The 24,175-nt window shown below is 66.3% G+C and overlaps 1 protein-coding gene across 1 annotated transcript; it reads left to right on the top strand.

Moving 5' to 3' along the window:
* Positions 1–585: 585 nt before the first annotated feature.
* On the top strand, positions 586–19,450 carry SYT10 (synaptotagmin 10). The gene is made up of 7 exons (XM_037513330.2): positions 586–736; positions 9,251–9,611; positions 14,658–15,225; positions 15,530–15,650; positions 16,990–17,161; positions 17,710–17,839; positions 19,318–19,450. The coding sequence occupies exons 1-7, from the start codon at positions 586–588 to the stop codon at positions 19,387–19,389; spliced, it is 1,575 nt and encodes a 524-aa protein (XP_037369227.1). The 3' UTR covers positions 19,390–19,450.
* Positions 19,451–24,175: the final 4,725 nt, after the last annotated feature.

Below are 24,175 nucleotides of genomic sequence, written 5' to 3'. Positions count from 1 at the left end.
CACCAGGATTCAGCGACGCCGACTCAGGGTGTCCTCGGAGCGCCCCGTAACCATGCCGACGCCCCCCCCCCCCGCGGCAGCTGTGCCTCGCCAAGGCCGTCGGGGCCCCGAGCCGCGACCCCACCCCCACGGGGACCCCGGGGCCCACGGGCGCGGCTCTCGGTGTGGCCCCCCGCCCCCCCGTCTCCCAGCAGGGGGGCGCCGAGCGGCTGTCGCGGCAGGACCCCGCGCCCCGGCCCGCCCGCCCCCCGCGCGCCCCGGCCCAGCCCCGCGGCCCCAACTTTCCCGCCGCCGCCGCCCGGCTCCTCGGGAGCGCCCCGCGCGAGCCCGGCCCCGCGCCCCCCGCGCCCCCCTCGCGGGGACGCCCCTCCCGCCGCGGGGCCGGCGCTGATTGGCCGCGCGCGGGGAGGGGGGCCGGGCCGGGCGGGCGCGGGGCCGGGGCCGGGGCCGGCGCGCCCGGCGTGTCCTCGGCTCCCTCGGCGCCCGCCGCGTCCCAGCCGCGGGCCCGCCCGCGCGCCGCTTCCCCGCGCGCCGCGCCGAGCCGAGCCGAGCCCGAGGCGCCGGGGCCCGCCGGGCCGCGCCGCGATGGGCGCCCGCCAGGACGACGGCGCGGGCAGCCTGTGCCAGGAGGCGCTGCGCATCGTGTCGGAGCTGTGCCTCGCGGGCCGCGTGGACCCGGAGCGCTGCGCGGGCCTCTTCCCGCCCGGCCGCGGCCGCCGGGGCGGGGGCAGCACAGGTAACCGCGCGCGCCGCGTCCCGCCCCGTCCCGCCCGCGCGCTCGGCCCGGCCCGGGCGGCCCCGCCGGCCCCGCGCGCCCCGCTGGGGAGAGGCGGGCGCGGGGGGGCGCGGGGGCGCGCGGGGGGCCGGGCCGGGCCGGGCGGGGGCAGAAGCGCCGGCGCCGCCGGGAGCAGCCGGGCCGCGCGGCCACCTGTGGCGCCCGGACGGCCCCGGAGCCGCGGGACGAGCGCTCGGCGGGCCCCGCCCCGGCCGCGGGCACCGCGGGGCCGCCTCGCCCTCCGCGGAGGCAGCGGCGCGCGCTCCCATTATGTAAGTTTCGGGTGCGCCTCGCTGCCGGGGGGCGCCGGGCGGGCGGGGGGCGCGCGCTTCCAGGCGAACTTCGGCGCCAAAGGCGGTTTGGTTCCTGCGGAGCCGGATTGGGGGCCACGTCGCGGGCTCGAGGCGCATCTGGGTCGGCGGAAGGGGGGCGGAGAGGGGTGGGCGCCCCTTCCACGGCGCGCCCCACTCCCTCCGGAGCGAGCAGGGGGCGCCCGGCGCGCGGGGGGAGCCGGCGCCGGAGGCCGCGGGAGGGAGTCAGCGCCGCGCGCGCCCCGGGTCGCCCGGGCAACAAGTGGGCGCGGAGGGAGCGCGGGGCGCGCACCTGGACGGTCCACGCGGGAGGGGGAGGCGGGGGGCCGCGGGCGCGCTGGGGACCCCACCCCACGGACCGAGAGGAGCGGCGCTGCCTGCGCTTTCCCGCGCCGCGGTCCCCAACTCCGCGGGGGCTCCAGCGGCGCCGGGGGACCCAGGGGCGCGGGGGGCTCCAGGGGCGCGGGGGGCTCCGGGGGCGCCGGGGGCTCGCGTCGCTCGCGGACCGGGGAAGCGCCGGCCCCGCGGGCTGAGCAGCTGCCGCCCAGGCGCTCGCCCCAGCAGGTGTCCAGCCTGCGCGCGGTCCCCGCGGGGCTGCGCAGCTTGAGACCAGGGCGTGACCTGGGCCCTCGAGGTGGGGTGGAGGCCCCCCCAGGGCCTGCGGTGCGGAGAGGCGAGCACGAGGTCTCAGGCCTCCGCAGAGCCCCCTCCGGCGGCAGATGGTGACCGGGCAGCCCCGAGGTCAGCGGGGAGGTCGCCGGGACCAGCTTCCACACTAACCCGCTTCCTCTTCCGCGGGCCTGTTGGCGCCGCCGCCCCCGGGGAGCGCTTTCATGGGAAATGAGCCCCCAAGGCCGGCGGCTGCCAGGGGGGTGCTCAGACTTTCCCTGGTGTGGTCATGGCCGCTCCTCGCTCCGACACCCCCCCCTTAGACTTTCTCACCGCTCCTGCCTGTGCCTGTGCCCCCGCGGGCCTCGTGGTCATCGGTCACCACTGCCTGGACGCGGGGACCATGGCTCCCAGATCAAGGGTGTCCATCCCTCGCTCTGGAAGAGGAGGGGGCTGGGGAAAGCCACCCCCCACTAAGCTGCTCAGGGGTCACAGGGCCTGACCTCCGGCCGGTGCCCCAGGCCAAGAACCCGGCCAGCCCATCGTGCTGCCAGCCTGTGCAGACCCGGGCAGCTGCCCCTGGGGATGGCTCCTCAGCGGCGTGACCTGTGCCCCAGGACGTTCGTCCTGTGCCGCTGTTAGAACATCTCGTCTTTGCAGAGTCTTGTCACTGACTCCCCCGCCCCTAACAGGTCACCCCTGAACTCCCGCTGCACGGGGGAGCGAAAAGGAGGTGCTCAGGGGAGTCAGGACACCCTGCCGGCCTCACGTGTTATTTCCCAGACACAGGCTGTGAGTGAACCTTGAGTTCGTTTGGGATCGTGTCTGGACAGCCGCTGACTGCTGCGTTCTCGCGCTCCCGCGAGGTTCCGTGGAAGCTGCTGGACAGGTGGACCCCAATGGTCACAGCTAGTCGCCCCACTTCAGCTCACAAGCACAGCCCTGCACAGCCGTGGGCGTTTTACATAAACAGCTACTGCACCGGCGTTCCGGGTGGTGGTGTCACACTTGTCATTCGGGACTAAAAATTCCAAAAAGGAAATTGAGGCAGATTCCTCTAAAGGCCCGTGTTCTGTTCCGCTCTTGGCTGGGAGGTGAGCAGGTCCCGGCAGACCCACCGAGGCTCCTGCCTGCTGAGAGGTGCCCGCGGGGATTTGAAGACATTTTATGCTCACTGCGGGGTCCACGTCGATGCCTCTCGGACACCAAGCAAATGGTGGCTCAGCTTAGTCGTGGTTTGCCTGGCCAGGCCCCCCCCCCTCAGCCCAGGGGCTTCGGGAAGAAGCACAGCTGATAACTGATAATGAGCTGGATTCCCCTTTGACCTGGCGGCCTTGGCCTGCCGGTCGCCCCGAAGCAGTTTCATGTCCCGAGGTCCCTCCCGACGGGAGGGCAGTTACCATCAAAGGTCAGGCGGCCTCAGCAAGCATCAATTTCTCTTAATTCCCCGACATCCACATCCTGGCAGTCCTGGGCGCTGCTTCCGAGCCTGGTTGTTTTTTTTTTTCTTCTCACAAGATCGGTATTTTCCCTCGGCGTGGACTGCGACTCCCTGAAATCTGCCTCTGGGAGACTTCGTACCCACCGTGTGCGCTGTCCCTCTCGTTCAAAGCCCACGTTCTCTAAAACCTGGTCATCTTTGTAATTTTGTTGCATGGGAAAAGTTCGTTATTTGGGGTGAATCTTCATTTATTTACAAGCTTTTTTTTTTTTGGCAGAAAATTCTGGTGGAAGACAAACTAGAATTTTCAGTGCCATTTAATGATCTTTATGTCTAAATTGTTTTCTTCCTGATCTGCATCTTACTTTTCAGAATGAAATCAATAGATGTGTGTGTGTGGAAGAACTGGGGTGCAGGCCAGAGGTGCGGAGGACTCCCCAGAGACAGAGTGGGGAGCACAACAGGCAGACTGACTGAAATCCACTGCTGAGGGGAGCAGCGGGGAGACAGGAGGGGTCTGCTGTGCCTTGTAGGCTGCTCCCTGGCCAGGATGGAACTCGTGCTGCAGTGGAGACAGCCTGACTGACGCTGGGCCCCAGGGAGGCCCGTCTCGTCTGCACCTTGTCCGGCTCACATCCTGCTCACTCGGCTCAGGGCTTGGCTCCTCGCAGACGGGTTATGTTCACTGTTTACCTTTAACACTTGGAAAGATCTGTGGCTCCTACTGGAGTCTCAGTACATACTTGTTGGCCAAATACTTGAATTAAGGCGTGTATCCTCAAGACATCTCAGCGTCCGTATTTGTAAAACGAGGGTGCCGCTTCATGAGCTGGGCTTCATGAAACCGAGCCTTATGTGCCCGTATCTCTGCGGCTAACACGGCGGCCCATGTGGTCAGGCCTCAGCGTCCAGCCCGGGACAGAGGCAGGAGCCAGGGTCTGGGTGGCCAGGCTGGGGCGGGGCCGGTGGCAGGTTGGGTCGAGGCCGCTGGGTGCCGCTGGGCCCTGCCTCCGGGGCAGTGGGGGCGGCGCTGGGCCGGGGCTGGACACGTGTGATGTCCTGACTGTGGTTCCCAGGGTTCTGGGCGAGGAATGTCCATCTGTTGCATCCATTCGCGTCTGCCAAAGTGAGAGGAGCGCAGGACACAGCCACCGCTCTCCAGACTGCACCCCCAGGCGCGCTGCTCTTGGAGAGAGGAGTCATCACTTCGCAGTTGTGAGCACGAAGCAGGAGCCGCATTTCCCTAGCTGCCACCCCCGCTGCAGTAAGAGGCGGAGAGAGGAGGCCTCGGAGCTGGAGGCGCGCCGGGCCGGGCCCGTGAGGCTGTGCTGCCCCGTCCAGGGCTCGCTGCAGTGTCCGTGGCTCCGCGGTGTGAGGGGAGGGCCACGGCCCAGGGTGCCCGCGCACCCAAGAGCCGCCGCGAGGTCTCCCCCTCGGCTGGGGCGTGAGCCCGCAGGGGCCGCTGAGCAGGCCCGAGACTCGCTCATATTCTTGCCAAATGTCATGCGTTTTTACAGTAAAATCCTGCAAGTCCTCGGTGTGTGACGTGTGCAACTCGGATCCTACACACACAGCTCTTCTCATGTGCTCGTAAGTGAACCGAGAATGAAGACGGATATTAAATAACCGGCCGGATTGTTTGTGTTAATTTGTAATGAGAACAGTATTGTGCTGCGGTGCCATTATCTTGTTACTCTATTTTGGCTAAGTTAATTAGCGCTGCCTATTATTATTAAAATTCAGCACTGGGAGGCACTGGAGACGAAATCTAACCGTGGAGAAAGCCGAGAATCACTGTTCGAGGGCCCCGAAGTGTGATTAGCACGAATGGGTCCGAGGAAGCCAGGGCTGCCGGGAGCCTTGTAACTGGGCGGCTGGCCGTCCCGCTGTTCCTCATTTGCCCGGTGCAGCTTCTCCAGCCGCTGGAACTCTCAGCACCGCCCCGTCCAGAGACAGAGGCCTGGCTCTGTTACTCCTTCGGGAGAGTTGCTTCCCTCACAGTCGAGCTGTCCGGAGTGCAAGGGGCTCTGAGATGGACTCGGAAAAGCCCCACGCCTGGACGCACAGGTGGAGGCACACGCAGGGGTGCAGCCGCTCTGCAGGGCGGGGCGGGGCAGGTGTGGACAAGAGACAAGCAGACCTGCGGCTGCATTCCGGACGCAGGGGGGAGGCAGGTGGGGCCACAGAGACAGGCGCAGGCCGGTTCTGGGGAGGCATCCTGGGGCGTGGACGGTCCTGAGATGCGTCCTGATCTGCGGCTCCAGTTCACATTCCACCATGGAACAGAGAACATCACGGTCGATTTTTAAAACCTCGTAAATGTCAATTTGTCCACATTGCAGAATTGTTTGATCAGATCACGAGGACTGCCGAGGTCTCCTCTGTCTTCATTGTTGCCTTGGTTCTGTTTCTGCTGTCGCAGATTTACAGGAACAATGGGCAAAATAGTATTAAGAAGCTTATTACCATTTCTAATCTGGACAGTAGGAGGCATTAACCCAGCTGCGGGGCGGCGTGCGCTTGCACCCCCATTCAACAAGTACTTGTTGGGCTTTCGATGTGACAGCTCTCGGGCCAGGCATTAAAATGGGCAGGGGCCGTAAATTATGTGAGCGCACAGTGCTTCAGCGTGACTTTGAAAAGCTGAAAAGATTTTTTAAGTTTGGCATTTTTTAATGATTTATTTATTTATTTATGCATACAAGAGCTGGGGTGCAGGCCAGAGGGGCGGGGCGGGGGCGGGGGGGGGGCGAGAGGATCCCCCAGAGACAGAGTGGGGAGCAGAACAGGCGGATCTGCTGAAATCCACTGCTGAGGGGAGCAGCAGGGAGACAGGAGAGGTCTGCTGCGCCCTACGGGTCACTCCCTGGCCCGGGCTGCACCCCAGCTCTCGTATGCACAAAAAATAAAATAAATCTTAAAAAAAAATAAAGTGCATTGAAGGGACGGCACTTCTCAGCTGGCCCTGCAGGCGGGTGCTCTGAGCGCGTCCCGACCCCTGGCCCCGGCGGCAGAGTGTGTGTACGGCGGCATCACTGTCCTCCCCTCGTGCCCCTGCGGCAGGGACGGGCCCCTGGCTCTGCTCCATCTTGGTGAAGGCGGAGCCTTGAAGGCAGGGCAGATGCTGCAGATGCCCTTTGGAGCAGGGCGTGGGGCCTGCTCAGCGGCTGTGAGGAGAGAGCAGCTCCGTCCTATCTGGTGCTGCGGGTCTGGGCCCTGGACACGCCGGCTCACTCTGTGCTGACTCCGGCTCCACACGGGGCTGCAAATGAGTCACCGGCAGGGCAGCCGCGTCTCCAGCTCCGAGGAGCTGCCCCAGGAGAGCCACTGGGGTCTCGGACCCGGCCTCCGACGGCCAGGGCCTGGAATACCCGGAACTGACGAGTAACTGCTGATTAACCACGGGAAATTATATTCTTGCACATTTTCAAAATTAAAGAAGTAGAATTTTAAAATTAAAAAATGGCACCGAAAGGCACAGATGAGAACGTCCACCAGACCCGGGCGCGTGTGCGGGCAGCGGATCAGGCCCGGGTACTCCGGCAGGGGCAGGACCACACCACCCCCCCACCATTGCCACCCTCAGGCTTCTGAGAAATCGCATTTGGGGCTTATGTTGTTCCTGCCCGGCGTGGCCTCATCCCATCTTCAGGGCTGCGTGGCTGGTCTGTGCCGGCCACGCCAGATCCTCGGACAGGTAAACGCGCTCTCAGCCCCTCGCCCGCCCCTCACGGACCCTTCTCTGGCCCCAGGGCCTTGGCAGGGAGCTGCCGGAGGGAGGGGCACCGCAGAGCCCGGGGCGTGGGCCCGACCTGGCCGCCTCCCCCGCCTGGAGGGGTGCGCTGGGGAGCCGCCCTCCCCAGCCCCTGCGCCCATCTCCCCCCACCGGGGACCCAGCCCGCTCTCTCCGCGCTGAGACCCTGTCCCAGGGCCGGCCCCTGCCTCTCCGGCTCCAGGCTTCCGAGCCTCACAGCCGGATGGGCGGGTCTCTGCTGGACCCCACCGAGGAGCGCTCACCCGCAAGCCCGTGCTCCCCGCTCCACATGCGGCCCCAGCCCTCAGACCTCCCCTCTGTGACAGCCCAAGCCCCAGGGGGCTCACGTCACTCGGGTCCTACTCCACCAAGCGAGCAGTGCTGGCCTCGCGCCAAAGACCTGGCTGCGCCTGCTCGGTGCCCACCCCTGCTGGACACCTGCCCAGCACTTCCCCGGGCCCTGCCCAGCGCATCCAGCCCCCAAGGCTGCAGCCTCGCCCCCACGCGTGTCTGGTAGCTGGTCACCGCTCGCTCTCCTTCCCCAGGTCAGCGGTGTCCCCCCGGCCATGGGGCTGCTGCTGGACCCCCAGGCCTGCCCCGAGCTAGTGAGCTTCGCCCACCCTCACCCTAGAACGTCCCCAGAGTCTGTGGCCACACGCGGGCCTGGTTCTCCGGCTTCCCAGTCGCCTCTGGGGGCTCTCTGCTCCATCAGGTCCTTTCCTTGAGCCTCAGGGCGCAGGCGGGGCTCAGGGGTCAGAGGCCACAAGCAGGGGTCGCAGGCGGGGTTTGTGCCCAGCCCAGGGCCCCACTCCTCACCAGCTCAGCGGGACCACGGCCTCTGCACCGCGCCCCCCCGTCTGCCGCCTGCATGCACGTGTGGCGTCCTCAGCAGCTCTCAGAGGCAGCTGCGCCGTCCTGCAGGGCCTGGAGCTGCTGCCTTCCCAGACGGCTGCTCGTGGCGCCTGCCGGGGAACTGCGGCCAGTCACTCGCACACATTGGGGGGGGGTGTCGCCACACCCCAGGGCAAGAGGGCAGTGGCATGGGAGGCAGAGCCGCCTGGCAGGCGGTCAGCGGGGGACAGTCCACATGAGGGGCCCCCACGGAGAGAGACGAGAACCACCGTGGATGCCAGGGCGAGGGCACGAGGGGCGCCAAGGTCCGTGGTGCCAGAGCCCCCCCAGCGTGTGGGCACCATCAGGGGTCTCGCCCGAGCCAGGCCCTGTCCTGTGTGTCTGGGTCCCGCTGCAAGGAGACCCCTAGAGCTCCCCGTCAACGGCCTAGACCCCAGCGGTCACCAGCCCCGGCAGCTGAGGCCACGGGGGATGTGCAACGAGCCTCGCCCTGGGCTGCAGGGCAGGCGCCATGGTGCCCTGGTCTCTGTCCATCCCGCCGGACCCTGGCACCCCGGGCAGCGGGCAGCCTGTTCTGAGCAGGGACTGGCGGTGGCAGGTGACCCTGTGGTGACTTGTGCTGCCGCCCGGGCCTTGCTGTCCCATAACAGACCCAGGCGGAGCCACTCGTCACCGTTCTCAGGGCCCCGGGTGCTCAGGGTGGGTGTGGGCCGCGGCCTCGACCTCAGAGACCAGGAGGGTCACCGGTCCCCAGGAACACGCGTGAAATACCGTCAGTCATGAAATGCGGCAGCGACAAGAAGTGAGCCCAGGTGCTGGGAAGCCCGGCGGAGGCCTTGCTGGACGCGGGGCGGCCGTTGGTAGAGCTGCCCCGGAGCGCGTGGTGAGGTGCGGTCGAGCTGGAATGCGTGGAGGTCGCGCAGGCAGCGTCGCCGCGCACAGTTAATGCTGGAAAGCGCGCTGACCGTGTGTTCTCTTTGTTAATAATAAAAGAAGTAAAAATAAACGTCTCTCTTTCCAGTGGACTTGTAACCCCTGGGTCTGCAGGCACATTCCCTCGCGTGCCGTCAGCCGGTGGCACCCGAGCCAGGAGGTGGCGGACGTGAGGCAGGAACACGAGGCTGCTGGAAAGGGCGCCGTCTGGGCCTCGGGTGCAGAGCCTGGTGGCCGCTGTGGCTGACACACACCTCAGGGCTGGGCTCCCTGGCTTCCAGGGCTCCTGCTTGGGGGGAGTGGGGCGGGGCAGCCGCCCTGTTCTACCCCTCAGGCCCAAGCGCCTGGAAACGGGTCACGTGTGCTGAGGGTTTCCTGTGTGCAACTGAGGTGTCCCCGGGATGGCGTTTTAAAAATATCTCCTCTGAGTTTCCAGGCGTCTTACTGATCTCTCTTGCCTGCAAAGCAAACTTTGAAACCCTGAGTCTAGAAAATTTGTCATCGTAATGAAATCTCTGCACTTCTGCCGTCTGTGTGTGTGGCTGTGAACTCCTCTGCTCTGTGATCTCTTCCAGACATTTCCGTCAGCCTGCTGGCTGTCGTGGTCAGCTTCTGCGGCCTGGCCCTGCTGGTGGTCTCCGTGTTCGTCTTCTGGAAGCTGTGCTGGCCCAGCTGGAGGACTAAGCCCGCAGTCCCCGGCGCAGCCGCGCTGCCCCAGAGCGTGTCTAGCTCCGCATCCGCTGAGCCGTGCGAAGCCGAGGAGAAAAAGGAGGCGGCAGAGGACGGAAAGCCCGCGCTGAGAGCCACCGAGCCCGCGATAAAGATCAGCCACACCTCCCCCGACATCCCCGCGGCCGTGCAGACCGCCCTGAGGGAGCACCTGGCCAAGAATGCACGCGTGCAGAGGCAGACCACCGACCCCACGCCGTCCTCCCGGTAAGAACTGGCGAGCACGTGCCACTGGATCATGTGTGTGCAGGTGTGTGTGCAGGTGTGAGCATGTGCAGGTCCATACAGGTGTGTGTGCAGGTGCAGGTGTGTGTCCGGGTACGTATGCAGATGCAGGTGCATACAGGTATGTGTGTGTCCAGGTAAGTGGGCAGGTGCAGGAAATAGAGGTGCGTGTACGTGCAGGTGCATGTGCAGGTGTGAACATGTGCAGGTGAGTGCAGGCGCGTGTGCAGGTGGGTGTGTATAAACATGTATGATTTCTTGAGAGAAAACTGAGGCGGGAAGAAGCAGCGAAGCCGTGAGGAAGAAGCAGATGGGGGCATGGTGGGGCGGGTTGTTGCGGGGCAGGGGCGCAGCACACCTGAGAGAGGGAAGCCCCGCGGGACCTGGCGGAGAGGCCGCTCGCTGGGCTGCACCTGCTCCTGACTGCCCCTGGCAGCCTCCGGGCTGGCTCTGACACGCGTGGTGGCGCGGCCTCGAGCAGGCAGGGCGAGCGGCCACCAGCAAGTGCGCGGAGCGAGCAGTGGAGACTGACAGCGAGTGCACACCGCTCAGCGGCCGGCCGGCGCGAGATGCCGCGAGGCCCCCGCTCGCTGAAGCCGCACCCGAACTGCCTTGTCAAAATCGGATGCGCTGCTAGAAGTGACTGGAGCCACCGCTGCAAACTGCGGCCACGGCACTATTCAGGAAGCCTCCCATGCTCGCAGTTCGGGGTGACGCGCTGGCGAGTCCGCAGGGCGCTGTGGAAACACGAACGCGTCTCTGAGCACACGCTGCAGACGGGACCCTCCAGCGACGAGCCGCCCTCTGCCCAGAGTCTTTTTGGAAACCTCAGGGAAACGAAACTCTCCAAATGCCACGTGTGGAGATGGAGACTCCACGGGAGAGCGGGGCGCGGCCACACCTGTGCAGGGTCCCCACAAAGGCAGAGGCCCCCCAGTCCCCCGGGACCGAGTTTGGGGGCCGGCTCGGGGGTCTGGCCCTGCGCGGCTGCTGGAGAAACGGGGGTGGGGGTGGGGACGGCCAGTGCGGCCCCAGCGCAGTCCCTGGGGGAAACCGGTGGTGCCCGCTTCTCAGACTCAACCCTGAGGCCGCCAGGGAGGCCCCCCCCGGCACGGGTTTTTATGAAATTCAGAGCACGACGAGTTCAGGCGCTGCCCCCGCGAGACCGCAGTCTGGGCCGCGGCGGGCCGGGCCAGGTCTGAGCCTGCGGGTTCCAACACAACGGTCGCCTCGTGCGGAGCTGCGGCCGGAGGCCCAGGCGGGCGGGCCGGCCAGGGGCAGCCGAGATGCTTCCCTCCAGGCCTGGTCTCGCCGCGCAGCGCGGGAATCCATGATCCAGGCTGGAAGAACCGGTGTTCTTGGATTTATTTTTTCGACCTGCTGTTATCCGCCAGCGACAGCTCTGCTCCGAGCATCAACCCGTGTCCTCAGAACTTTCCTCGTAGGTCAGAAGCTACCAGGGATGTTCTCCAAAGGGACTTCCTATGCGTCCCCTGAAATATATGCAAGAGCAGGAGCAACCGTTACTGACTCTTGTGATGGAAACATTTTTTGACCGTGGAAAAGGTCAGGGGCCAGTATTTCAGAGAAACTGGCCATTTGTCTCGTGAATTACGGTTCCAGAGCAACCTGGCAGCGAGTCCTCGGCGCAGAGCAGTGACTCAGTGCGTTCTGACCTCGGGCGCTGACCCGCCGCCGGGGTCGAGGGACAGCGCGGTGGGGGGCGAGGCCGGGCGGCAGGTCTCAGCTCCTGGGAGGTAGTACGGCGGCCGGAGGCTGAGCTGAGGCTGAGGCCGAGCGAGGGGGGGTGGCGGGAGTCTGCGGGGCCCCAGGGCCGCGCCGGTACGTGACCTGTCCAGGAAAGCAGGGCCCAGGGGCCTCTGGCCCTGCCCCCCCACCTCTGGAGGGATCTGTCTCCACGGGGGCGACGCGGGCTCCCGGTGGGTCCCAGGCACCCGCCCGCAGCTCCCGGCCTCTGCCCGGTGTGAGAATCTGTCCGGACAGAAACCTGGGAGTCGCTGGGGGACACAGCCCCTTGTTGCTGGCGGCTCCGGCCAGCTCAGGCCCTGCGGGGCCTCCGCCCCCGGGGAAGGAGGCGGGAGCAGCGACGGGCAGGCGGCGGGTACCCTGACGGGGTATTTATCTGAGTCGAAACAGCCACTTGCTTGTCACTGTCACCCCGAAAGAGGGAAGGAGAAGAAAAAAGAGCAAGAAGGAAGCCGAGACGTGTGTTGTCATGGCGATGGTTGAACACTGTGCTAATTACAGCTCCTCTTAGCCTTCGCGCTGGCTCGGAGCACGCCCCCCCCCCCCCCCCCCCCGCGTGCTGAGGGCGCAGGCTCGGCCCGAACCCCCGCTCTGTCTGGGGCAGGGGACGGGAGTCCCGGTTTTGAGGACAACAGGAGATGCAATTTTCTATTTTGAAAAGCGAGTGTGTGAAATAAGGGTCCAGTCTATAAGAAATAAGGAATTAAGTTCTTGGGGGGTTGACTCACAACGCATTTTTTTAATCAAAAATCTTTGCCAAGTGAAGGTGGTACCGGCAGAAACCAGGTCATGTCGGGCGCTCGGGCCCCTGGGAGCGGCTCCTCCAGCCCCCACACCTGCAGGCTCCGCCCGGCCCCGCCGGGCCTCCAGGCTGGCTGCTCGCATGCTGGTGCCGCCCTGACCCTGCCCGCCCGGGTCCTGCCCGCTGGGCCTGTGGAGCTGCTGCTGCGTTCAGGGTCAGGGCCTCCCAGCCTGCCCAGGCCACGGAGCCACGGCGTCCAGGAAACGGGCCTCACACTTGAAGGCCATGAAGACCCCGCACGCCACTCAGACCAGAACAAACCCCGAGTCGACGGGCCGGAGCTGCTCCCGCGCCAGGGTGGAGGCGGCACAGGCAGGCTCCAGCTGCAGCCTCGTCGCCTCGCACGGGGATCCGCGATGACCCCGCGGCTCGGCGGACAGCTGGCTGCGTGGCCCCTCCCAAGCATGCCTCTGGCACGCGTGCCCGGCTGAGGCGCGGGGGCGCGGTGCCTGTGTGATCGGGTCCCACAGACGGAGCGGCCTTGCTCTTTCCCAGCGCTCGGGACCCAGCGAGGCCGTTAAAAGCGCATCTAAAAATACATCTCGGGCTCTTCCACGAGGAACTTCGGCGCGTAGTGAATTACACGATTTTCTCATCCATCATGACGCTAAGTGCAAGGAGTGACAGGAAAGCACACGGAATGTCTCGTCTGCGTGGCCGCCCAGCAGAGTGACCGGCGTTGGGGAAGGTAATCAGACGGGGTGTCTCTGCCGGGACAGGCCGGGGGCAGCTCCTCGGCCCCCCGGCCTTGGTCAGAGCTGTTTTCCCTCTTTGCCTCTCTGTGAGGTGTGCACCGCCCACGGGCGACGCATCCGAGTATCTCGCTGCAAGGTGCGCGCCTGCCGGGCCTGGGCCGTCGACCTCACGCGAGCCCCTCTGCGGCCAGCGCCAGCGACCGCGCAGAGCCGGGGCGGCAGGGTCTCGGGGCTCTCCGCCCCCCGCGAGACGAGGCACCCGGGCCCAAGTGCAGAGTCTGGTCAGCGGGCTCCGGGCCGGAGACAGGGCGTGCCCGGGCAGGGGCGGCGCTGGCGTGTGGAGCCCCCTCCGAGGCGCTGCCCGGGGCCTGCGGCACCGGCGGGCGGGGTGTTCCCAGCGGAAGCGGCCAGTCCACGCCGGGCACCACCTCCCAGCGACTGTGGGCGCCCTTCTCCCCCGCTGGGCTCCGTGTCCACGCCAGGGGCCCTCGGGGAAGGGCCTCCCAGGGGATGGGCCCCGGGAGGTGGAGACCTGGGAGGCCAGCGACTCCCCCCCTCCCCGCAAGGTCAGAAGCTCAATGTCTAGGATCGCGCGGCGGACACGTGCTTGTGTCTCCGGCCTCGCGGGTCCCCGTCACCGACCCCACACGCAGTCCCGCCCCTCGGCGCGCCTCGGCACTCCGCAGGCCTCATCTGCAGTCCCCTCCTTCCACGTAACTCTCCACGACACCCCTGAGCCCCCTTCAAGCAGAAAACAGATCGCCCCCCCATGCCACAGGGGTGTGGCTGGGGCCCGCCCCGTGCCCGTGCGCCGTGCCCGAGCTGCGCTGTGCAGTGAGCTGGGGGCTCGCGGGAGGGCTGCGGTTTCCCGCGCCGCGGCCGGCTGGATGGCGGGCCGGGGGCTGCCACCCACTAGCGGCCGAAGGAGGAGGGCAGCCCAGCCCCGGGAAGGACGCTGCTCGAATGTGAGAGACACATTCAGTTACGACTCTGGCCCTGACGAGTTCCACTTCAGTGTAACTGTAACGACGACAGCTTGAACCCTGAGACCGCGGGGTTATCACAGAGGCAGGGGTTTTGCAGACTCCTGGAAATCGCGTGTTTGCCAACAGGCCCAGCTGGCGCCTCCCACCCCTCTGTCCAACGTCCTGTGTGGGGATGTTCATCCGGGGGCCACCTGGAGCAACTCGGGGTGCAGGTGTGAGCGCCCCGGCAGACATGGGCAGCGGCGCCTGGCCCAAGAGCCAGGGGAGGGAGGACTAGTTTGCTCGAGATTGGGGCGACGTGAGGACACCAGTGGGGGCAAGAGGGTGGGGTCCGAGCTTCCACGACCCGCGGCTCAGCTGGCCGAGGCCGGGGCGTGAGAGCAGGCGTGGATGGCACGCTCAGGGCACCTGCCTGGGGCAGCATCTCACCATGTAGCGCTGTCACCAGCGAGCTGCCTGCCTGCGTGCGTGCGTGTGTGCCTGCGTGTGTGCGTGGGTGTGTGTGAGCGTGTGCATGTTTGCTGCTGTAGACGTGGGTTCCTGTGACCCTGGGGCCTCCTGTGTCACCCACGACCTGACGGTTGTGTGTGCATGTCATGTGTGCAGGCACGGTTGTCTTGTGTGTCTGTGTGAACATGTGTGTGGGGGTTGTGTGTGTGCGTGTTGTATGTGTGTGAGGTGGTGCTGGCTGCTGCAGATGCCGGCTCACGCTATCGGGGGCCCTGTGTCGTCCTGACCTAACGGCCGGTGTGTGCGTGTGTGTGTGTCCGCGCTGCAGCCACAACTCCTTCAGGCGGCACCTGCCGCGGCAGATGCAGGTGTCCAGCGTAGACTTCGAGCCGGGCGCCGAGCCCGCGCTGCAGCGGGGGGAGACCACCACCAGCATCGGGCGGATCAAGCCCGAGCTCTACAAGCAGAGGTCGGTGGACTCCGAGGGCGGCGGGCACGCGGACGCCCCGACCTGCGGGAAGCTGAACTTCGCGCTGCGCTACGACTACGAGGGCCAGCTGCTGGTGGTCAGGATGATCCAGGCCCTGGACCTGCCGGCCAAGGACTTCAGCGGCACCTCCGACCCCTACGTGAAGATGTACCTGCTCCCCGACCGGAAGCGCAAGTTCCAGACCCGCGTGCACAGGAAGACGCTGAACCCCCTCTTCGACGAGACCTTCCAGTTCCCCGTCCCCTACGGCGAGCTGGGCGCCCGCAAGCTGCACTTCAGCGTGTACGACTTCGACAGGTTCTCCCGGCACGACATGATTGGGGAGGTGATCCTGGACAACCTGTTCGAGGCCTCCGACCTGTCCCGGGAAGCGTCCGTGTGGAGGGAGATTCTCTGCGCCACCACGGTGCGTGGGGCCGGGCGGGGCTGGGGCAGGCCATGGGGGGCACAATCCTGGGGTGTAGCCCTGCAGGGCTGCCAAGCCCTCGACACCTCACAGGCTCAACTGGGGTCCTGCAAGTCACTGGCACGGTGGAAGCCAGACGGGGTCCCCGGGCATGTGGCCAGACCAGGGAGTCCCCTGTGGAGGCCCCTGGGGTGCTGAGGCGGGGGTGGCCCCGCTGGCCTGGGGCACGGGTGGTGCCGTCGCCGGCTGGGAACCCCTGGCGTGGCTGCTGCAGTCGAGGCCGCTGACCTGACTGCCCCCGCAGGAGAGCGTGGACCTGGGGGAGATCATGTTCTCCCTCTGCTACCTGCCCACGGCCGGCCGCATGACACTGACGGTCATCAAGTGCAGGAACCTGAAGGCCATGGACATCACGGGCTCCTCAGGTAGGGCCTGCGGGGGCGGGCGGGGCAGGGCCGGGCCTGGCGGGGCCCCTCCAGGGCCAGGGTGTCCGGCGGGCACCCCTGGGCCTGGCTGCTCGGGCCTGGCTTCTTACTCAGTTTCTTCATCGCGGCTCCCAGTCAGCCGTTGCTCACACCCTGGGGCGGAGTTTTTTGAAAGTGTCATCAGCAGACGGGCCTCGGGCTCGGGCGCTGACTTGTCTTTCTCCGCGGGCTCAGTCCTCGCCCAGCGCTGACCTGCAGTCGGCCGGCGCCTGCCAGAGGCCCTGGACACCAGCTTCCCGGCATCCTGTGTGGCCCCAATCCCCCCACGCCATCCTGACACCTCGCCCCCCGCACACCCCGTCCCCTGCACCCACCCCCCACGCCACCCCATCCCTCTGCACACCCTGTCCCCCCACACACCCCAGCCCTCCAGGACACCCCGTGCCCCAGGCAGCTCAGGACTGAGGGCTGTGCGGCCACCACACGCTGACCAAGTTCACTGCCCCCACCTGACCTGCAGAACACCCCCGGGCCGCGAGGCCACGCTCCCCACTGCAGCTTTACCACCATTTAGCCCAAAACTTGGGCCACTCTGGGGACCTCAAAAAATACCACAGTGAGCAAGTCTCCCTGGGCTCCCCAGAGACAGTCCCGAGGGAAATTCTGCTTCGTGGTTTTGGGAAAATCTTCAAGTCATGTCCTGCCCGTTAGGCCCTGGTTTAACCTCCACTCCTGGGGTGCGAGCGCCCGGGTCCGCGCGGGTCTGCACGAGGGCCACTGGCCGCCCGCTGGCCACGCGCGGGAGGACGCTGTCAGGCGGCGCAGGGGCCGGGCGCTGGTGACTCACACAACAGGCGGTGGGGGGGGGGCGTCGAGGCCGTCAAGAGCCTCGGGGGACGGGGTGTCCTTGGGTGCAGAAGCCTTGGGTCAGGAAGCTGTAAGGCCTTAGGGTGAAACAGTGCGGCCTGCGGCCTGCAAATCACCGCACGTCCTGCCCCTCCTGGCTGCGTCAAAACCATCGAGTTGTGAGACAGGCAGCCCGAGGCGGCACGCGCAAGGCCACCCTGATTACAGGACGCTCCTCACGGGCGTTAGCTTGAGACCCCCCACCCGCCCCGTCCGCACCACAGGCCCGAGCCCAGCTCCAAGAAATTGTCCCCTGGGCAGAGAGGCCGCTCCGTGGCACCGGCCCGTCCCCCGCGCCAGAGTATTTCTTCTGGAATACTCCTTGCCGAGACCCACGCCCGGCGCGTTCCGAGGAGACCCTGGTGGGCATGGAGCAGGCCGAGGGCGCCAGGCCGGGACTCGCGAGTGACCGCGGCCGCCCTCCCGCCCCTAGACCCCTACGTCAAGGTGTCCCTGATGTGCGAGGGCCGCCGGCTGAAGAAGAGGAAGACCACGACCAAGAGGAACACGCTGAATCCCGTGTACAACGAGGCCGTCGTCTTCGACATCCCCCCCGAGAACGTGGACCAGGTCAGCCTGTCCATCGCCGTCATGGACTACGACAGGTAGGCACCCAGGGCCGCTGCAGGACGGGCTGCTGCCCACTCTTTCCTTCTCCCGAAGTGGCCGTTCTCACGCCGAGGGACACGGGCGGGGGCGGGGGGCCTGACAGCCACACTCTCCCGGGCCTCACGGCAGCGTCAGGAGCCCGCGCGCGCGGGCTGTGTGCCCAGCAGGCAGGGCGGGAGCGGAGGTGGGGGGGCTTCTCCACCCAGCTCTGCACCCAGAGCTCCTCCTCTCCGGGGAGGAGCAGGGCCCAGCGGGGTGTCACCGTCGGCAGGAGATGAGCGCACCCCCAGCCCCCCACCAGCACCCCCCAGCCCCTGTCCCCCGGGGCTAACCAGGAAGGAGGACGGAGACAGTCAGGGACGCTGACCGCAGGCGATGCCGAGTCAGGTGCGGGGCGCGGGCAAGGGGGGCTGCCGAGGCCGAGAGAAAGGACAGCACGTCACGCTTACCAGGAGAGCAGAAACTAGCGAATGAGGACGCGAAACCCGTGGTCAGTGTGCGGCACCAGTGGGGGTGCGAGACCCGCGGCCGTTCCCCCGCGCAGGGTCGGGCACAACGAGGTCATCGGCGTGTGCAGGACGGGCCTGGACGCCGAGGGCCTGGGGCGCGACCACTGGAACGAGATGCTGGCTTACCACCGCAAGCCCATCACCCACTGGCACCCGCTGCTGGAGGTGAGCCGCCCGCCCCGCTCTGCGCCGAGTCCCCTGGGGGTGTCCCCTGGGGCATGTCCCTGGAGGCGAGTCCCCTGGGGGTGCTATGGGGGGGTGTCCCTGGGGGCGAGTCCCCTAAGGGTGCTATGGGGGGTGTCCCCTGAAGGTGTCCCCTGGAGGGGTGTCCCCTGGCTTTCTAAGAGACCCTGCCGGACATGGACTCTGTCCTCCAGGCCCCTGCGCCTCAGTGCAGTCCAGTGCGCGGGGATTGGTTTAGAAATAAGCCATAGAAGCTGTCACCTGCTTTTTCTTTGCGGTGCTTGGAAACTTACACCCGTGGGTGGTGACTGTGGCGCCCCTTGTTAGTGCCTGGAGACTGGGGGCTGGCTGCTGCTTCCTGTTGTGACAACAGCCCTGGGGCACAGGGGACACGATTCTGTCCCTCTGGGCCCCCCTGAGTGGGCCAGTAGCCACGCGACCTGAGAAAGGCTGTAAGAGAAAGCCAGGAAGAGGCTTACTGATGACCCGTCCACTCCTGAGCGCACCGGGAAGCCCCAGGCCACAGATCCCCCAAGGCTCGGCTCGGACACCCGGGCTCTGGCAGGGCAGCGAGGGGCTCAGGACAGGGCCTGGTCCAAGGTGCAGGCCATGTGCAGCTGCTCCACCGGGAAGGACAGGGCGTGTCCCCCGCAGGTGACCTTGGGGGGGGGGGGTTCCACGTCAGTGTCTTTCCAGAAGCCCCTCACCCGCCCCAGGGCCCTCCCTGAAACCAAGCTTCTGCCAAAGATGTACTTTGGGGGTGTCGGTTTTTGCTCCCCTATATGCCAACTCAGCAAGTGCCCCAGAATCCCCAAAACAGGAGCCGCCACACCCCACACCCACCCACTCCCTGCACAGACCCCCCGTCAGGGAGGGACTGGTCATGGGCCTGAATCCTGAGGCCTCTGGGCAGCGCCTGCCGGGTTGGGGCACAGGGGCCGGGCAGCGCCCTGGCCCCGAGTCCTCGGGTGAGCGCATTGTGCCCTCACGGCAGCAGGGAGCCGAGACCTGAGGGACAGGAGAGGCTGATGCACCCCTGCTGGCCCCGACTCGGCCCCTAGGCTTACCCCTGGTCGCTGCCTCTTCCCAGGCAGAGTGTGTAGTTTGACGGGGGATGAGCCCCCCTGTTCCCACTTGCCAGCCCGGCCTCCTCTCCTCAAGGGACTGCGGCAGCCCCTGCCCAGAGCCGCAGCTCCCAGTGACCACTGCCCCCGCCCCCACACAGCAGCACTGACCAGTGACAGGGGAGGCCAGGCCAGAGCAGAGGTGGCCCGAGGGCCGGCTTCTTGGTGCAGCCTGCAGGTGAGTGGAGGTGTGGCCTGTCCTGCACCTGCGCAGGTGAGAGCCGGGGTGGGGCGTGGTCTGCGACTTGCCTGTGGGTGCCGGTGCCCACAGGGGCAGCATGAGGCCGCCTGACCCCCTTCCTGCCCCATCTCACGCCTGGAACCCTTGCCTTTCAGCTTCCTGGCCGGGCCACCAGCTTTGACAGTCAAGGATCCTGCCCGTCCCCCAAACCACCTTCCACCCCGTAGGACTCCAGAACAGGAGCGCCCGAGGGGACGAGGGGCACCGTGGGCCAGTGGCCTTTTGAGTTCGGGCCTCCAGGTGCACCTGCAGCCCGGCCAGTGGCGGCGCTCCCCAGGCGGCCTGGCCCCTCCTGCTGCGCGGGTCCCCTTGCCTGAACAGAGTCCGCCTGGCCGCGCCTGGGTCGTCCGGCGGGTCCACCCAGAGCTGTGGGGTCCAAGCTGGCAGCGCCTGGCCAGGGCCACGCGGGGACCCCTGCCCCGCAGCCAGCTCTTCTGGAGGCTCCTCTGCCCGCCGGGGTCTCTGTCTCTCGCACCCCCTCTTTGAAACATGCCCCGGCTGTAAGCTGGAACCCCCCGGGGTGGCCGCTCGTCTGCCGAGAACCACGGTGGGTCGGCCCAGAGCCTGGCCTCCCGGGTGGGGGCACCCCCAGCGCCAGGAGCGAGCCCCGCAGACCCGCCAGTGAGAAACACTGGGCCCCGCGTGGATGCACGGACCCGGGCACAGGACATGGACACTGGACATGGACACAGGATACAGACACAGGACACATGACATGGACACAGGACACACGACACGGACACAGGACATGGACACAGGACATGGACATAGGACATGGACACAGGACACGGACACTGGACATGGACACAGGACGTGGACACAGGACATGGACATAGGACATGGACACAGGACATGGACACTGGACATGGACACAGGATACAGACACAGGACACATGACATGGACACAGGACACACGACACGGACACAGGACATGGACACAGGACATGGACATAGGACATGGACACAGGACACTGGACATGGACACAGGACGTGGACACGGACACTGGACACGGACACAGGATATGGACACAGGACACGGACACAGGACATGGAAACAGGACACGGACGCAGGACAGAGGACATGGACACAGGACAAGGACACAGGACATGGACGCAAGACACGGCTCCCAAGCCCGCGCCGGTGGCGGGAAAGCCCATTTTCGGCGGAGCCCTAATTCCAGAGTATCTTCAGGCATTTGGAGCCTTGACCCGCGTCTGGCGGCGGCGCTGGGCTGGGGCTCGGACAGCGCACGTCACCACGGGGGCAAAGCCCCCCCCCACCCCTCGCGGGGTCCCCCACCCCTCGCGGTGCCCCCATCCCCTGCAGTGCCCCCCCACCCCTCGCGGCACCCCGCGCCCCCCCTACGGACTCGGGTCTGCCCTGGACGCGGAGCGCCTGGGCATGTGGCCCGTGACCGGCTGCCGCTGCCCCGCACTGGACTCTCGGATGCCAGGATGCCCCCCGAGTGTGGATGGGCTGAGCCCCATCACCGGCCCGTGGACGAGCACAGCTGACCCCGACGGGCTCCCGGACCCGAGGCGGCAGCTCAGGGGTCGCCAGGGCGGGGGCCGCACCGTGGCTCACGCGCCTTCTTGCCTCTTGGAGAAAGGAGGAGGCCGCGCCGGCGCCGCCCGGGACAGCCCCGTCTCCGCGCCCAGCCCCCTGGCGAGCCGAGCCCCACGTCTCGGTCCCCACGGGCGGGGCTGGGCCAAGGGCTGCGCTGGTTCAAGTCTTTGGAGTTTTGGGCGGAAACAATCGTTGCCACAAAACGGTGAGAAGCACGAAGGCGAAGTGAGAACCTCAGAGGCCCGTTCGCAGTCGGAGGGGGCCGGACCCCAGCCCAGGCCTGCGGGACGCGTCCTCTGACCCTGGGACTCGCGTCGTGGGGAGGACACGTGTGTCCTTGTGCAGCCACCAAGGAGTGGCCACCGGTGCCACGCCGGCTCTGCGGCCGCCCGCCCTCCTCAGGACACAGCGGGCCGCCGGCTGGCCCAGCCGTGGGGACCGGGAGGGGGTGCGGGTCTCGCCACAGGGGCTGCGGAAGGGCCACTCTGGCCTCTGCAGACGCCTCTCTGGGACCAGCCGCCCTCTCCCCTGGCCCCGGCCGCCGAGCGCCGCCCCAGACCACGGCCTCCCGGCCAGCCCGGAAAGGGGTGCTTTCATGGGTATTGTCTTGGGCTTGCGTCGGGGCCCCAGCCCCTGACTGCTCACGGGGCAGGATCTCAGTCCCCGGGGCGGCCTGTTTTCTCAGTCCCCGGGGCGGCCTGCTCGCCACAAGCACGGCACGGAGCGAGGCGGGTTGCACCCCCCGCCCCCCGGCTCCTGCTGGAGGCTCACGTGTGGGAATGTTGGTTTTGTCACCTCTCTCGAAGGCTGTTGACTCTCCCAGCCTGAACATCACCCCAAGGGATTCCACCTGACCACGCCTTTGCCGTGGAATAAAGTTTGGGGACCGAAAAACAAACGGTCAGGCCGTGAACCCACCAGCCACGGAATTGTGCGCTCAAAACAGCACGATTTGCCCTATTTCTTATCTCTCTAGATGGTTTGGTGGATTTCACGATACTTCCCTTTACAAAGAAACTTTAAGCTTTTTACTTAAGCAACTCCCAGCACAAAGAGCTTTGTAAACTCTCAACGCTAATGGGAAAACTATTCACGTTGGTTTTTTTTAAAATACGGATTATAGGCCACTATTTTTTTTTAAAGATTTATTTATTTATACGAGAGCTGGGGTGCAGGCCAGAGGTACAGGAGGGTGAGAGGACTCGCCAGGGCCAGAGTGGGGAGCAGAGCAGGCAGACTGAAATCCACTGCTGAGGGGACAGCGGGGAGACAGGAGAGGGCTGCCGTGCCACATGGGAATCTCCCTGGCCGGCCGGGAATCGAACCCTCGCTGCAGAGGCTGCGGACAGCTTCCCAGCGCTGAGCAAAACCCGCTGCGCCACCAGGGAGGCCCATTCACATTGTTTTTAATAAGCAAGAAATCGATTGCAAGTTAAGATCATTCAGGTCAACTCCACCAGCCCCCGAGTGCGGGCCGGATGGGCTCATCTGAGGACTGTGGATAAGCCGGGCGGGGAGATGCCCTCAGAGCGAGGAATAGGCAAGTCAGGGCAGGAAAGCGCACTCACCCCCACCGGCGGGCGCACCCCCCTCCGCTGCCTCACTCGGATCCCTGTCTGCTCGCGCCGCCTCCAGCCGCTGGTCGTCAGCAGCTGCCCAGCTCGGCCTGGGCCGTGGCCCTCGGCTCTGAGCGCGGGACGCAGCCTTAGCTCCGAGGCCTTGTGTTTCTGGCTTTTGTGCCAGGTGACTGCGCCCCTGAGACCCCACAGCCCAGCCCGCACTACCTAGAACCAGCGTCTCGCCGCCGCCCTTGCAAGTCGCGACCCCCCAGTGTCCTTGCGCGTCCAGCTCAGCGTGTGCGAGGGCAGCCGCAGCCGGACGGGGGACGCCACGCTGCCCAGAAGCACCGCTGCAGTCACTTTTGTAGAGAAAATGGAGAAGCACTTGAAAGATAATTTTGCTGTTTTGTATGTATTTTGGAAAATAAAGTGATTATAAATTGTCTTTGAAGAAAACGCCGCTTCCTGATTTGATTTTGAGACGTTTATGTTGCTGAATTTCCCCCAGATGCTGTCCTGGGCGCTCCCCAAAGAGGGGGACCCCTGTGCACGGTCCAGCAGCTGCAGCCCCGCCTGAGCCCTCCCGCTGCTCGCGGTGGAGGCAGCCTGGAGGGAGGCCACAGCAGGCCCTGACCCGGTTTGCAGTTAGAACCAGACCCAGGCAGGAGGGAGAAGCAGGAAGGGCGCGGTGGGGGGGGGTGTGTGTCTAGGCAGGGGCCGAGGCGCCCCGCTGGGCGAGCACCCCACATGGCCTCCACGGGCCCCACTTGCTGGTTTCTGGCCTTGCAGCCCTGGCCACACGCATCACGCCCCACTCTGCAGCTGCGGCCCGCCCCCCGCACCCCCCCGCACCCCCCCCTAGGGATCAGCAACAGCACAATTGATCACAAAGGAGCGATCTGGGGAACAGCCAGAGGGAAGAGGGGCCCAGAAAGATGGGGGGTGGAGCCTCCATGCCCCCCCAGGCGCCGCATAGGGCCCCCCCCCCCAGCCAGCCCTGAAGCTCCTGAAGGCCCTTCCTGGGTCTCCACAGAGGCCGCCTTAGGACAGAGCAGTCCCTGGCCTGGCCTCAGCCCAGCCCCGCCCCGGCCCGGGACCGAGAAAGGGGAGCAGAAGCTCCAACCCTCCAGTCACAGCGCTGGTTCCCCTGGCAACCAGCTCCAAGCCCTCAGGGGCCCAAAAAGTCGCCTCATTAACATAACAATAGCCCCTTTATCACTCTCCCTGTTGGAAATTCCCAGGCTTTCGGGAGCTGAGTCAGGAGATGTGGATGAAGAGGTGAGAAGATGTGGTCTGCCCGCCTGAACCCCCGCATGTGCACTACACACACGCGCACACGCCTGTGAAGCACTGTGCTGTGCTCACGGCCAAGCGCTCCACACACGCTGGCCAGGGCGGAAGGGCAGGCGAGCAGCCACCTGCAGGAGGAGGCTGCCGTGCCCAACGTGGACCAGGGCAGCCCCCAAGGACACACAGACAGCCGACGCAGGAGCAGTGGCTAAGTCTCACGGAGGCCAGCCGAGGCTCAGCCGGGCCAGGCTGAGGGTGTCGAAGAGTCAGACGGTCAGGACGGGGCGTTCAGGGAGTGTGACGCGAGTGAGACTAGGGGTGGGGGAGCCCGAGCTTTAGCAGACCAGAAGGCCTGGGACGGTGGAAACCCAGGCAGACAGTCCCCTCCGGCCGCCCCGGGGGCGGTGGGCTCAGCCCATGGGTGAGCGGGGCTGAAGCCCGGGGCCGGCGTGCTCGTCTCTGGATGGCGGCTCTGAGAGGCAGGAGGGACGCTCCCCTTGATAGGGGGAAGGAGGTCCTGGGCAAAGTCCGTAGGCT

This window comes from Talpa occidentalis, unplaced genomic scaffold (genome assembly GCF_014898055.3).
Source record: "Talpa occidentalis isolate TD23 unplaced genomic scaffold, MPIMG_talOcc4v2.1 talOcc4.16, whole genome shotgun sequence".
Classification (NCBI taxonomy): Eukaryota; Metazoa; Chordata; class Mammalia; order Eulipotyphla; family Talpidae; genus Talpa; species Talpa occidentalis.
This window is presented reverse-complemented; position numbering and strand designations above follow the sequence as displayed.

What these genes read in the sequence shown, in the direction of transcription:
- SYT10 (XM_037513330.2), top strand. Translation starts at nt 586, where the DNA reads ATGGGCGCCCGCCAGGACGACGGCGCGGGCAGCCTGTGCCAGGAGGCG. An exon ending in CCGGGGCGGGGGCAGCACAG is followed by an intron (nt 737 to 9,250) that starts GTAACCGCGCGC and finishes GATCTCTTCCAG; the next exon opens with ACATTTCCGTCAGCCTGCTG. An exon ending in GACCCCACGCCGTCCTCCCG is followed by an intron (nt 9,612 to 14,657) that starts GTAAGAACTGGC and finishes TCCGCGCTGCAG; the next exon opens with CCACAACTCCTTCAGGCGGC.